Raw genomic sequence first — 15,757 nt, forward strand, 5'->3', positions numbered from 1 at the left:
GGGGAAGGAAAAAGGCATTGAAATCCAAGAGGCACAGAGAACTCCCTTCAGACGTAACTTGAATCGATCTTCTGCACGACATATCATAGTGAAACTGGCAAAATACAAGGATAAAGAGAAAATTCTGAAAGCAGCAAGGGGTAAACGTGCCCTCACATATAAAGGGAGACCTATAAGACTCGTGACTGATCTCTCTTTTGAAACTTGGCAGGCCAGAAAGAATTGGCACGAGATTTTCAGGGTGCTAGACAGAAAAAATATGCAGCCAAGAATCCTTTATCCAGCAAGTCTGTCATTTAGAATAGAAGGAGAGATAAAGGTCTTCCCAAACAAACAAAAACTGAAGGAATTTGTCACCACTAAACCAGCCCTACAAGAGATCCTAAGGGGGACCCTGTGAGACAAAGTCCCAGAGACATCACTATAAGCATAAAACATACAGACATCACAATGACTCTAAACCCGTATCTTTCTATAATAACACTGAATGTAAATGGATTAAATGCGCCAACCAAAAGACATAGGGTATCAGAATGGATAAAAAAACAAGACCCATCTATTTGCTGTCTACAAGAGACTCATTTTAGACCTGAGGACACCTTTAGATTGAGAGTGAGGGGATGGAGAACTATTTATCATGCGACTGGAAGCCAAAAGAAAGCTGGAGTAGCCATACTTATATCAGACAAACTAGACTTTAAATTAAAGGCTGTAACAAGAGATGAAGAAGGACATTATATAATAGTTACAGGGTCTATCCATCAGGAAGAGCTAACAATTATAAATGTCTATGCACCGAATACCGGAGCCCCCAAATATATAAAACAATTACTCATAAACATAAGCAACCTTATTGATAAGAATGTGGTAATTGCAGGGGACTTTAATACACCACTTACAGAAATGGATAGATCATCTAGACACACGGTCAATAAAGAAACAAGGGCCCTGAATGAGACATTGGATCAGATGGACTTGACAGATATATTTAGAACTCTGCATCCCAAAGCAACAGAATATACTTTCTTCTCGAGTGCACATGGAACATTCTCCAAGATAGATCATATACTGGGTCACAAAACAGCCCTTCATAAGTTTACAAGAATTGAAATTATACCATGCTTACTTTCAGACCACAATGCTATGAAGCTTGAAATCAACCACAGAAAAAAGTCTGGAAAACCTCCAAAAGCATGGAGGTTAAAGAACACCCTACTAACGAATGAGTGGGTCAACCAGGCAATTAGAGAAGAAATTAAAAAATATATGGAAACAAACGAAAATGAAAATACAACAATCCAAACGCTTTGGGACGCAGCAAAGGCAGTCCTGAGAGGAAAATACATTGCAATCCAGGCCTATCTCAAGAAACAAGAAAAATCCCAAATACAAAATCTAACAGCACACCTAAAGGAACTAGAAGCAGAACAGCAAAGGCAGCCTAAGCCCAGCAGAAGAAGAGAAATAATAAAGATCAGAGCAGAAATAAACAATATAGAAACTAAAAAAACTGTAGAGCAGATCAACGAAACCAAGAGTTGGTTTTTTGAAAAAATAAACAAAATTGACAAACCTCTAGCCAGGCTTCTCAAAAAGAAAAGGGAGATGACCCAAATAGATAAAATCATGAATGAAAATGGAATTATTACAACCAATCCCTCAGAGATACAAACAATTATCAGGGAATACTATGAAAACTTATATGCCAACAAATTGGACAACCTGGAAGAAATGGACAAATTCCTGAACACCCACACTCTTCCAAAACTCAATCAGGAGGAAATAGAAAGCTTGAACAGACCCATAACCAGCGAAGAAATTGAATCGGTTATCAAAAATCTCCCAACAAATAAGAGTCCAGGACCAGATGGCTTCCCAGGGGAGTTCTACCAGACGTTTAAAGCAGAGATAATACCTATCCTTCTCAAGCTATTCCAAGAAATAGAAAGGGAAGGAAAACTTCCAGACTCATTCTATGAAGCCAGTATTACTTTGATTCCTAAACCAGACAGAGACCCAGTAAAAAAAGAGAACTACAGGCCAATATCCCTGATGAATATGGATGCAAAAATTCTCAATAAGATACTAGCAAATCGAATTCAACGGCATATAAAAAGAATTATTCACCATGATCAAGTGGGATTCATTCCTGGGATGCAGGGCTGGTTCAACATTCGCAAATCAATCAACGTGATACATCACATTAACAAAAAAAGAAAGAAGAACCATATGATCCTGTCAATCGATGCAGAAAAGGCCTTCGACAAAATCCAGCACCCTTTCTTAATAAAAACCCTTGAGAAAGTCGGGATAGAAGGAACATACTTAAAGATCATAAAAGCCATTTATGAAAAGCCCACAGCTAACATCATCCTCAACGGGGAAAAACTGAAAGCTTTTTCCCTGAGATCAGGAACACGACAAGGATGCCCACTCTCACCGCTGCTGTTTAACATAGTGCTGGAAGTTCTAGCATCAGCAATCAGACAACAAAAGGAAATCAAAGGCATCAAAATTGGCAAAGATGAAGTCAAGCTTTCGCTTTTTGCAGATGACATGATATTATACATGGAAAATCCGATAGACTCCACCAAAAGTCTGCTAGAACTGATACAGGAATTCAGCAAAGTTGCAGGATACAAAATCAATGTACAGAAATCAGTTGCATTCTTATACACTAACAATGAAGCAACAGAAAGACAAATAAAGAAACTGATCCCATTCACAATTGCACCAAGAAGCATAAAATACCTAGGAATAAATCTAACCAAAGATGTAAAGGATCTGTATGCTGAAAACTATAGAAAGCTTCTGAAGGAAATTGAAGAAGATTTAAAGAAATGGAAAGACATTCCCTGCTCATGGATTGGAAAAATAAATATTGTCAAAATGTCAATACTACCCAAAGCTATCTACACATTCAATGCAATCCCAATCAAAATTGCACCAGCATTCTTCTCGAAACTAGAACAAGCAATCCTAAAATTCATATGGAACCACAAAAGGCCCCGAATAGCCAAAGGAATTTTGAAGAAGAAGACCAAAGCAGGAGGCATCACAATCCCAGACTTTAGCCTCTACTACAAAGCTGTCATCATCAAGACAGCATGGTATTGGCACCAAAACAGACACATAGACCAATGGAATAGAATAGAAACCCCAGAACTAGACCCACAAACGTATGGCCAACTCATCTTTGACAAAGCAGGAAAGAACATCCAATGGAAAAAAGACAGCCTCTTTAACAAATGGTGCTGGGAGAACTGGACAGCAACATGCAGAAGGTTGAAACTAGACCACTTTCTCACACCATTCACAAAAATAAACTCAAAATGGATAAAGGACCTAAATGTGAGACAGGAAACCATCAAAACCTTAGAGGAGAAAGCAGGAAAAGACCTCTCTGACCTCAGCCGTAGCAATCTCTTACTCGACACATCCCCAAAGGCAAGGGAATTAAAAGCAAAAGTGAATTACTGGGACCTTATGAAGATAAAAAGCTTCTGCACAGCAAAGGAAACAACCAACAAAACTAAAAGGCAACCAACGGAATGGGAAAAGATATTCGCAAATGACATATCGGACAAAGGGCTAGTATCCAAAATCTATAAAGAGCTCACCAAACTCCACACCCAAAAAACAAATAACCCAGTGAAGAAATGGGCAGAAAACATGAATAGACACTTCTCTAAAGAAGACATCCGGATGGCCAACAGGCACATGAAAAGATGTTCAGCGTCGCTCCTTATCAGGGAAATACAAATCAAAACCACACTCAGGTATCACCTCACGCCAGTCAGAGTGGCCAAAATGAACAAATCAGGAGACTATAGATGCTGGCGAGGATGTGGAGAAACGGGAACCCTCTTGCACTGTTGGTGGGAATGCAAATTGGTGCAGCCGCTCTGGAAAGCAGTGTGGAGGTTCCTCAGAAAATTAAAAATAGACCTACCCTATGACCCAGCAATAGCACTGCTAGGAATTTATCCAAGGGATACAGGAGCACTGATGCATAGGGCCACTTGTACCCCAATGTTCATAGCAGCACTCTCAACAATAGCCAAATTATGGAAAGAGCCTAAATGTCCATCAACTGATGAATGGATAAAGAAATTGTGGTTTATATACACAATGGAATATTACGTGGCAATGAGAAAAAATGAAATATGGCCTTTTGTAGCAACGTGGATGGAACTGGAGAGTGTGATGCTAAGTGAAATAAGCCATACAGAGAAAGACAGATACCATATGGTTTCACTCTTATGTGGATCCTGAGAAACTGAACAGGAACCCATGGGGGAGGGGAAGGAAAAAAAAAAAAAGAGGTTAGAATGGGAGAGAGCCAAAGCATAAGAGACTGTTAAAAACTGAGAACAAACTGAGGGTTGATGGGGGGTGGGAGGGAGGAGAGGGTGGGTGATGGGGATTGAGGAGGGCACCTTTTGCGATGAGCACTGGGTGTTGTACGGAAACCAATTTGTCAATAAATTTCAGAAAAAAAAAAGCTTACCACTATATTCTATAATGAATAATTCTATACTTCTATATTTTCAGTGCAATGCTTATCAATTACAATGGCATTTTGTTTTTACCAGAATAGAAAAAACCGTCTTAAAATTCATATGGCAAAAGATCCTAAATAGCCAAAGCAGTCCTGAGAAAGAAGGACAAAGTTGGAGATCTCACACTTCCTAATTACAAACTTTATTTCAAAGTTATACTAATCAAAGTAGTATGGTGCTGGCATAAAAACAGACACATACATCAATGAAATAGAATCAAAGACCCATAATAAACCCCTGCATATACAGTCAACTAATATTTGACAAGAATACTTAATGGAGAGATGATAGTCTCTTCAACAGATGGTGTTGGGGAAACTGGATAGTCACATGCAAGAGAATGAAGTTGGACCCCTCTCTTACACAAGTGGAGAAATGAACTCAAAATGGATTAAAAACTTAAATATACGACCCTAAACTGTAAAACTACTACTGGAAGAAAGCATAGGGAAACATCTCAACATTGGTCTTGGCAACCATTTTTTGGATAGAACACTAAATGATAGTAACCAAAGCAAAAATGAAGTGGGACTACATTAAACTAAGAACCTTCTATATAGGAGAAGAAAAGCTTATAGAATTGGAGAAAATATTTGCAACAAATTACAAAGGGTTACTACCCAAAATACACACAGAACTCCTAGCAAAACAAAGAATCCAATCAAAAAATGGGCAAAGGAATCAATAGGCATTTCCCCAAAGACATACAAATAGTAATAGACACATGAAAAGTTGCTCAGTATCACTAATGATCAGGGAAATGCAAATCAGGTAGTATCTCATACCTATTAGAACGGTTATTATAAAAAAAAATAAGAGATAACAAGTATTGGCAAGGATGTGGAGAAAATGGAACTTATGTGCACTGTTGGTGGATGTGAATTTGTGCAGCCACTATGGAAAACAGTCTGGAGGTTCCTCTAAGAATTAAAAATAGAACTACCATGTCAGGCAACAATTTCACTTGTAGCCATATACTTGAAGGAACTGAAATTACTATGTCAGGGAACTATCTGCACACCTGTGTTCATTGCAGCATTATTTGCAATAGCCAAGGCATGGAAGCAACCTTAGTGTCCTTTGGTAGAGATATGGATAAAGAAGCTTTGGTACACACACATGCGTGCACACGCACACACACACACAGAGGAATATTTCTCAGCCATCAAAAAGGGAAATCCTGATTTCGTAAGAGTATAGGTAGCCTTGAGGCATTATGCTAAGTGGAGTAAGTCAGGCAGAGAAAGACCAATACTATCCATTCTTTGTTACGTGGAGTTTTGAAAAGTCAGACTCCTAGACACAGAGAGTAGAATGGTGATTGCCAAGGACCAAGGGGTAGGGGAAATGGGATGATGTTGTCCAAAGGGTACAAACTTGCAGCTATAAGAAGGATAAGTTCTGAGGATTTAATGTATAGCATAGTAACAATAGATAACAATTTTCTGTGTATAATACAGTAGTTTTGAGTGTAAATCTTTTTTATAGTGTTTATTGATTTGAGAGAGCACATGTGTGCATGCACATGACGGAGGAGCAGAGAGAATGGGAGAGAAAGAATCCCAAGGCGACTGTCAGTGTAGAGCCCAACATGGCTTGATCTCACGACCGTGAGATCATGACCCGAGCCAAAGTCTAGAGTCGGTGGCTTAACTGACTGAGCCACCCAGGTACCCTGAGTGTAAATCTTAAATGTTATCACCACACACGAAGTAATGATAGTGAGGTGATGAAGATGTTAATGAACCTTATTGTGGTAATTATTTTATCACTTATGTGTATTGAATCATGCTGTATACTTATTAAACTTACACAGTATCGTATGCCAATATCTCCGTAAAACTGTGAAAAAATTTAGGGTATCTGTAGGTACTTTTGCATAGAAATTCTAGTAAGATTGCTGAATTACAGATGTAACACTGGTTAATGTTCAACAGGCCATAAATATCTGGGGTTGTCTGTTTGACTGGACAGAAAGTGTGTGTATGTCTACTGGGCAAAAATCTGTGAGGAACAAAGGGAACTTCACTATGTCTATATCCTTTAATTAATACTTAATAGTGAGATAAATGAAATACATTCTCCTAGATACTCCTTGGATGGCCTTGGGCATCATGTAGTGTGGAAAGGACAAACACCAACTTTTTGCCTCCAAATTTTGTACTTTTCTATGTTTATTGGCCTTTTAATTTTTCTTCCTTTATGAACTGTCAATTCATTCTATTTTTTGTTTTCTACTAGTTCGGCGTATATTTATTTACCAGAGTAGAAGAAGGTATCTGTAATGATTAATTTATGTGCTATTATTGAAAATGTATTTTATTTTCATGTTTTTCGTATTTAATATATTTCAAATCCAAGAAAATTATATTCAGGGTCTTAGTTTGAATGTAATAATCTTACATTCCAATTCTATTTGGAATTGGAATTTTTCTATTTTTCCAATTTGCTGCACTCTGACCAGTCTTTGGGTTGGTTTCGTATTGTTTCTGGGGGAAGGAAAGTGTTTGTGCCCACACCTCTCTATCTCCATCTCTCTGCCTTCTGTCCTAATCTGTTTGTACCCCAAGTGTTCACATCCTTCTTCATTATTCTGAGCCTTTCATATTTACTCATGCTTGCTGTTCTTATTTGTTGTTTGGACGTTTGAACACACAAAGAGACTTTGTTGACAAAATGTGTCAAGATTTCTAGGTTCTACAACTGTTTTCCTGAAAGTTGTGGAGTTTTTTCCCATTTAAAAAACATAAAATACATTTTTCCTTTCATTAGAGATTTCCCTGGGTTATATAATAAAAAAGCTAAAAAGGATGTAATAAATAAACTAGTAGCTCTTTATTTCGTATAAGAAAATCCTACACCTGTTTCCTCCCTCCCTGATAATCCTGTGAGACCGTTCCCTTGGACTCATGACCTCAGGCTGAGAATCCCAGAACTCTAATGCATCATTTGGTCACCACCTTGTGCTATAGCTAAATTAGGAGCCTTTCTCCAAATAGCAGAGTTTTGTTTAGCTTCTTGTCCTAGGGAGGGTGAGTGGAAGGATATGGGCAATGCTTATGCACGGGAGGAAATTCAGTGTGTGGAACTCCTCTGATTCCCTGAGCCTGACCTTCTGAGGTCTTTTGACAGATTAGGTAGGTGGTGGTGGTGAAGAGGGGCAGAGGGGTTGGTGGACCATACTCTATAAGAAGACTCTCCTTCATAGGTTCCTATGCTTCAAGAGAGGAAGGGTATACGAAAATGAGCAGAGGTAGGAATTGTACAGGAGGGAAGAGTTGGGGCAACTGTGTACAGAACAGTAGAGGAAAGAAAGTGAAATAGATTTTTCCAGCTTTATTGAGAAATAATTGATATACATCACTATATAAATTTAAGATGTAGAATATGATGGGTTGGATTATGTATATTGTGAAATGACAAACACGGTCGATTTAGTTAATATCCATCTTTTCATAGGTTAAATAAAAAGAAAAAAATTTTCCTTTTGATGAGAACTCTTAGGATTAACTCCCTTAGCAATTTTCTTGTAGATCATAGAGCAGTGTTAGCTATAGTCATAATGTTGTATTGAAGTTGCTTTTTAATGGGAATCCAGATTTGAGAACGAAGATATGGGAGAAAGAGTAAAGTATAGAGTTATCACAGGCTTACAATTACTGTACCTGCCTTCACGATCTCTGATCTGTATTGTGTTTTCTCCAGTTGTCAGCTCATCTGTGGCTTTGCTTGCTGCATTGCCCAGTATGTGATTTGGTCAAACAATTTCAATGTGACCTCAGGCCTCCAAGGATCTCTTTCTTTCTTTCTGTCTCTTTTTTTCAAGGGAATGCATTTAGTTTGTTATCAAGTTTGTTATTTTAATTCCAGTTTAGTTGTGCAGTATCATGTTTCAGCAGTTCTGTACATTGCTCATTGATCATCATGATAAATGTATGCTTAATCCCCTTCACCTATGCACCCATACCCTCACCACCTCCTCTCTGGTAACTGCCAGTTTGTTCTCTATTGTTAACAGTCAAAAGGATATATGCACTCCTGTGTTTATTGCAGCATTATTTACAATAGCCAAGTTCAGGAAACAGAGTGTTTCTATCTGAATGGATAAAGAAGATGTGGTAAATATATACACAATGGAATATTATTCAGCCATAAAAAGAATGAAACCTTGCCATTTGCAACAACATGGATGGATTGAGAGAATATAATGCTAAGCAAAATAAGAGAAAGACAAGTGCCACATGATCTCGCTTATATGTACAATTTAGGAAGCAAAAATAATGAACAAAGGATCTCTGTTTTGATACCCCATTCTCCTAACTGTGCTAAGTAAATACGCTGCTCTAAAATTCTGGGTATCAGTTCGTGAACATTTCTGAATGGTGTCACAAAAAGGTTTCCTCTGGCTTTTGTCTAAGTTTGTGATAGCCAGCTTCATCCAGATCCTCAGAGTTGTTTGGAACCTCTTTATCTCATTACTGTAGATTTCTGTCACTCTACACGTTTTCTGCACATAGCATATTGCCTTATCTCCCCATTCCCCCCTTCCCAAACCTCTTCCCCTAGATGATTGACATTGTTTGTCAGTTCCTATTTGACTTTCTCCACTTTGGCACCATTGGTTATCTCCCTAAAATCATGATTTTCTCTGTTTTGATTTTCTCTGCTCTCTTGAATGGCACCAGTGATAGCTCAGCCCTAAGTCTATGGCTTTTACTTAGTCTTCTCAATTTGATCACTGGTTAGCATATGAAAGTGAGCCTTTCCTTAATTCTTTGACATTTCTTTCTACCTGATTTTTGTATATAGAAACAGGGCTTTTAAAAGGTAGATAATAGGGGAGCCTGTGCTGACAGGTCAGAGCCTGGAGCCTGCTTTGGATTCTGTGTCTCCTCCTCTCTCTGCCCCTCCCACACTCATGCTCTGTCTGTCTATCTCTGTCTCTCTCTGTCTCTGTCTCTGTCTCTGTCTCTCTCTCTCTCTGTCAAAAATAAATACACATTAAAAAAATGAAAAAAAAAGGCAGATAATATGTAAAAATCGTAGTACTAGCAATATAATGATGATGATGAGAAATACTATGTATTTGTTCTTTTTTGGCCATGCATGTGTCCTCCATTAGCTTTCTTTTATCTGTTCATATGTTATCTTTTAAGCAAATATTTCTTTCTCATGACGTCAAAGTTTGAATGGCTTCTACGTTTTTGTCTCTAGCTTGGATGTTTCTTGTCTGTCAATCACCATGACTTTTTACGAATAAATGGGCCAGACTTTGGTGAATCTTTGACTAGCACCAAAACTTTGTTGGATTTTGTTTTTTTCCCCCTATTCTAATTGGCAACCACCTTTCTCCCTTCCCTTTAACTTGTACACTAATATGTAGGTTTAAGTCTTGGATCTGCAACAAGTAGCTATAAAACCTTGGGTAAGTTATTTTATATATGTATTAAATGTTTATGTGGGTGGGATAGAATATTTTTCTGAATAAAATGGAATTCTTTCCACATTTATTGAAATATAATGACCTATAACACTGTGCCAGTTTAAGGTGTACTTTTTTTTTTGTATGCTTGGTTAAAATTTATAGGAGGTATCATTGTTTTAGACCATGAGCAAACATCCATATTTTCTTGATGTAGTCAAGACAGCACTGGATTTGGAATCAGAAGACCTGGTATTTGATTTCAAACTAAGTAACTATGTTTTTAGGTAAGTTACTTTTTTGAATTTGAGGTTTTTCATCTATAAATGAAAATAATTCTATCAGATATATCCACCCCTACAGATAATTACAAGCATCAAATGTGTGAATGTCCTTAGTAAATATGCGCCATGAAAATAACGTATACTTTTCCAGCTCTAGGATTGCATCGTTAAATATTTTAGAAACTTTTAAAATATGGTGAAAAGAATCATTATTTTTTTCCTGACTTTAACAATGGCATGGAAGATGACTACTAATTATATCGTGAAGCTTGGAAAATAGAAACTGTAAATTTCCTGATATGTTGGCTGTTACTGGAAACTGCCACCTCATGCCCGGTCTTCCTTTTCCTTTTACGTGCTGCTTCTTGTTTTCTAAAACTTCATAAAGTTAAACCATGAACCATTATAAGAGTTGAGATGAGGCTTCCCTATTCCCAAGTAGAGATTTATAGCAAGAATACCAGGCATCCTTTTGGGAGTGATTGGGAACTATGTTAATGCTTAATTTTGAATGTGAAGAGTTCCTTTATGCATGCTGGACTTCATGGAAAAACATGGTAGATGAGAAAAACAGAAACTGAAAAATGATGGACTTGAGAAAATGGTTGTACTTCAGAGAAGTGTTATTAACTAAATAATCAGGATATCCTTGCTACTTATTTTGTATTTTAGGAAACACAAGAACCAGAAGAAATGGTCCTTTTCCTCTTCAAACTTACAGTATATTTGAGGAGAGAAAATCTGTAATTGAAACCATGAGAGGGCACCGTGGGTAGCTCAGTAGGTTGAGAGTCTCATTTTGGCTCGGGTCATGATCTCACATTTCGTGAGTGGAGCCCCACATTGGGCTCTGTGCTGCTGGCTCTGAGCCCACTTTGGATCCTCTCTCCCTTCCTTGCTGGTGCTCTCTGTCTCAAAAAGAAATAAAATGTTAAAGAAATTGAAACCATTGAGGAATTATGATTAGTAGCAAAGGATTTGCTCTAATAGAGCAGTTATTATCTCTTCTCAAAAGGCCTTCCTTTCCCCTCTTAGCTTATTAAACTCCTACTGGTTTTTCAAAACTGACAACATTTTCTCCTTTGTAAAGATGTCTCTGAATTTCACAGACTCTTAGGTGTCCTTCTTGGCCAAAAGTAGACATCTGGAATGTCTCCTATGATGCTATATATTGTGGTTTATTTTTAATGTGGTTAATTATTACTTTTCCATTAAGGTTTAAATTTCCTGACTTGTAGGAATAAGAGAGAAAAGACGTTTGTATAAAGTGTAGTTACTAGGAAAGTTTTCATAGAGGAAATGGGATTTTGATTTACCTTTAAGGATGGGTAAGGTTTGGAAAGTTCTATATTGTACTACCCTATACTTAACCACTAGCTATAGGAGGCTGTTGGGCACTTGAAATGTGGCTAGTGCAACCAAGGAAATAGGTTTTTAATTTCACGTAACAACCATATGGAAGGAGTGGCTGCTGTTTTGGACTAAGTAGATCTAGGTTTGGCATACCTCTTGTCACTTTATCATTTTTCTAGCATATGGAATCTGAAGTCATTTGTAGACTAGAAAACCTGGATTCTCTGTAACTAGTTGTTCTTTCCTCCCTGGACTACTGTTTTCTCCTTTGTAAATTATTAGCTTGGACTAGGGAATCATGAATGAGTTAGTGGGATAATAATTATTAATGTTTATTTTTGGGAAAGAGAGAAAAGAGTGTGAGTGGGGGAGGGGCAGAAAGAGAGGGCGGCACGGAATCCAGCACCGAGTTCGAACTCATACACTGCGAGACCATGAATTGAGCTGTGGACGCTTAACTGACTGAGCCACCCAGACGTGTCTGTGGGGTATTCTTATGACTGATTTCACTCATCATGTACAACTGAGGTGTGCACATGTGTGCATATATAAATACACATATTAAAGGACAAGGGGCACCTGGGTGGCTCTGTCAGTTGGGCATCCTACTTTGGGTCAGGTCGTGATCTCATGGCTTGTGACCTCGAGCCCCACTTTGGGCTCTGTGCTGACAGCTCGGAGTCTGGAGCCTGCTTCAGATTCTGTGTGTCCCTCTCTCTCTGCCCCTCCTCCGTTCATGCTCTGTCTCTCTCCTTCAAAAATAAATAAAGATTAAAATATTTTTTTTTAAAAAAGGAAAAGTTTTAGAATCCATTTTTTTTTCCTACTGCTAGGTTTTTCTGCCCTTGGTCCTGGCATACACCCAAGTCACCTCTGTATCCTAAGTCAGGTTTCCTTAGCTTGCCACTACCCTGTGGGCTTAGTGTGAATTGCAAAAGTGATTGTAGGTACTGGTATGAGACATACTACAAGAGACATAATATGTGCCTGAGATGACTTGAGGGTAAGAAATAAGACAACTTGAATGACTGAGGAATTGTTGTATGAACATTTAAAATAGTACCAGTGAGGGGTGCCTGGGTAGCTCAGTCAGTTAAGCATTCGACTTTGGGTTAGGTCATGATCTCATGGTTGGTGGGTTCAAGCCCTGCATCAAGCTGTTTGCTGGCACCATGGAGTCTGCTTGGAATTCTCTTTTTCTCCCATATCCCCCACCTCCTTCCTCCCTCCCTGTCCCTCCTTCTCCTTCTCTCTCTCTCTTCCTCTCTCTCTGCTCTCCCCCTCTGGTGCTGTCTTTGTCTCTCTCAATAAAAATGCATAAACTTAAAATATTTTAAAAAAGCAATAGCAGTGAATTCTGGCAAATGCAATCTTTACCTCTTCTTTCTTTTTCTGTTTGTGTTGCATTGCACCACCTTCCCCGTGCCTCATGATCCTTGCTATATACATCTATGTTTTCATATTTGCATCATTTTCTTGTTTATAGATCCATAGTCCTTGCAGCCACTGTGTTAGGAATACTGTATGTGGAAGTGACTCAACTGCTTTAGGTGATCCCAGTAAAATGCATATTTAATAATGACCCTGACAAGGAATTGAGGAGTTATCTTGTTCTCACAATGTGAATATCCTTGATTAATTAATCATTTTAATGTAGAACTTTATTAACATTCTCATTTTAGTTTCTTGTTATTTTCTTTTGTCTGGAACATTCTAGCAGATAAATCAATGGATAGAGCAAATCACTCTGTGGTGTCAGAGTTTGTGTTCCTGGGACTCACCGATTCCTGGGAGATCCAACTTCTCCTCTTTGTGTTCTCCTCTACGTTTTATGTGGCAAGCATGATGGGAAACTCCCTCATCATGCTCACTGTGATTTCTGACCCTCACTTACACTCCCCCATGTACTTTCTGTTGGCCAACCTGTCCTTCATTGACCTGGGAGTTTCTTGTGTCATTTCTCCGAAGATGATTTATGACCTTTTCAGAAAGCGTAAGGTCATCTCCTTTGGTGGCTGCATCGCTCAAATCTTCTTCATCCACGTCATCGGTGGCGTGGAGATGGTGCTGCTCATCGCCATGGCCTTTGACAGATATGTTGCCATATGCAAGCCTCTGCACTATTTGACTATTATGAACCGAAAAATGTGTATTTTGCTTTCAGTTGCTGCCTGGGTAATTGGCTTGACCCACTCTGTGATTCAACTGGGTTTTGTAATAACATTGCCATTCTGTGGCCCTAATGTGTTAGACAGCTTTTATTGTGACTTTCCTCGGTTCATCAAACTTGCCTGCACAGACACCTACCGTCTAGAGTTCATGGTCATAGCCAACAGTGGGTTCATATCTCTGGGATCATTCTTCATATTGATTGTCTCGTACATTTCTATCCTGATCACTGTTCGGAAACACTCTTCAGCAGGCACAACTAAGGCCCTCTCCACTTTGTCAACTCATGTCATGGTGGTAATTCTGTTCTTTGGCCCTTGCATCTTCGTTTATATCTGGCCTCACCCCACCTCACACCTAGACAAAAATCTTGCTATTTTTGATGCAGTTCTCACTCCTTTTTTTAACTCAGTCATCTATACATTCAGGAACAAAGAGATGAAAGTGGCAATGAGGAAAGTGTGTAGTCGGTTTATTATTTATAGAAGGATTTCTTAAATGACACAAGTATTACAAAATTTCCTAACTGACTTGAAGTAACATTACATATCTATAGTTTGAATACCAGATTCCAAGTACCTTACTACCATTGAGTTGTCCCAGATTAAAATAACAAGGGTCTTTAAAAATCTTAACTGAGAGATTGTGTTGCTGCCTACGGTTGGTTGAAGGAAGCATGTGGTGTGATAAACAGTAGCTCCCAGAGAAGGACAATTGCTCGTCTCTCAGGAGACATTACCTTGATGAATTTACTGTGGTATAGAATTCAAAATTGTGTCTCTTCAGTGTCAGAGTGTGTTATGTAAGAGAATGCTGATTGACACTAAATAAATTGATACTAGATAGAAATATATACGTATATCAAGATGTCAATTGATTAACTTGCTGTGAAAGATCAGCAAGTGGTCTGAACTTTCATGTAAGCCTAATTGATTAATTCAGTGAAGGGAAATTTATGAGAAGTCAAGTGATGTAAGGACATTAATGAGGAGGGAACCGGAGTAAGAGGAGTCAGCTGGACACTCAAATAATCACATGAGATTTTGATGCCTTTGAGGATAGGCCTGCCATCACAAGTGGAAAAGTAATGGATCCTTAGGCCAGGCCACCTTTCTGTCTGGACAGAGCTGGTTGGTCTCACAAGATTTACCTTTTGACTTTTGTTTGTATTCTGTTTCAGACTATCTAACTCCTATGTTCTTTAAGATTCGTTCTCATTTTTTTTTGTAACTAGCCTGGTTCTTCCTTTTCTTTCTTATGAAAGAATACTATTCCCATTGCATTTACAGGATTTGAGGCATTGCAAGCTAAGTTTTAATTTGGGAGGTGTTTTTTTATATGAATGTATTATATTCTAGAGGAATAAGGGATTTGCATACATGGATTTAGAAATTTCCATTCATATCCATTTTAACAAAGAAGAACCAAGGCTCATTCTCAGAGATGTAGTACAAATAACTCTGAACCTTATGTATCCTTACACATAGTCCTTAACCAGTTAATCAGTATTCCTATTGTCTTGTAAGTGGTCCTTATTAATGAAATTACAATGTCTCTTGCTAATTTATTTGTGTTTTCTTTCGATTTCCATTGCTCTTTTTATCATTCATTCATTATTTTTGACACCCCTGATGGATACTTGGAAAACAGTTTAGTAGCTAGCACTTATACTCTGTCTGCTAAGATTTGTTTGGAAGTAGTGTTTTTAAAGGGGAAATTCCAGGTTTCTCTTTTACTGATTAAATAAGGTTCAGTAGGCTAGCAGGCTACCAGATTCCTCTCTGATTTAAAAAAATTTCTACGCCTCCCAATCTTTTGTCTTTCTGCTCTTCTATCAGGTCTGTGTGTATGATAAGACAGATTCGCCAACTGCATAGTACCTGAAGATTTTCTGTATCACTTAATTTTAAAGGTCATTCTTTGTACTCTGAAGAGATAACTGCTTTTAGTGGACATCTAGTGTGTTA

At 38.2% G+C, this 15,757-nt stretch overlaps 1 protein-coding gene across 1 annotated transcript; it reads left to right on the forward strand.

Moving 5' to 3' along the window:
* The first annotated feature begins 13,349 nt into the window (after positions 1–13,349).
* Positions 13,350–14,288, forward strand: LOC122467863 (olfactory receptor 4F3/4F16/4F29-like). Its single transcript, XM_043554445.1, has one exon. It carries the CDS (start codon positions 13,350–13,352, stop codon positions 14,286–14,288), a length of 939 nt encoding a protein of 312 aa, XP_043410380.1.
* Positions 14,289–15,757: the final 1,469 nt, after the last annotated feature.

The sequence above is a fragment of the Prionailurus bengalensis genome, chromosome B3, assembly GCF_016509475.1.
Source record: "Prionailurus bengalensis isolate Pbe53 chromosome B3, Fcat_Pben_1.1_paternal_pri, whole genome shotgun sequence".
Taxonomy (NCBI): domain Eukaryota; kingdom Metazoa; phylum Chordata; class Mammalia; order Carnivora; family Felidae; genus Prionailurus; species Prionailurus bengalensis.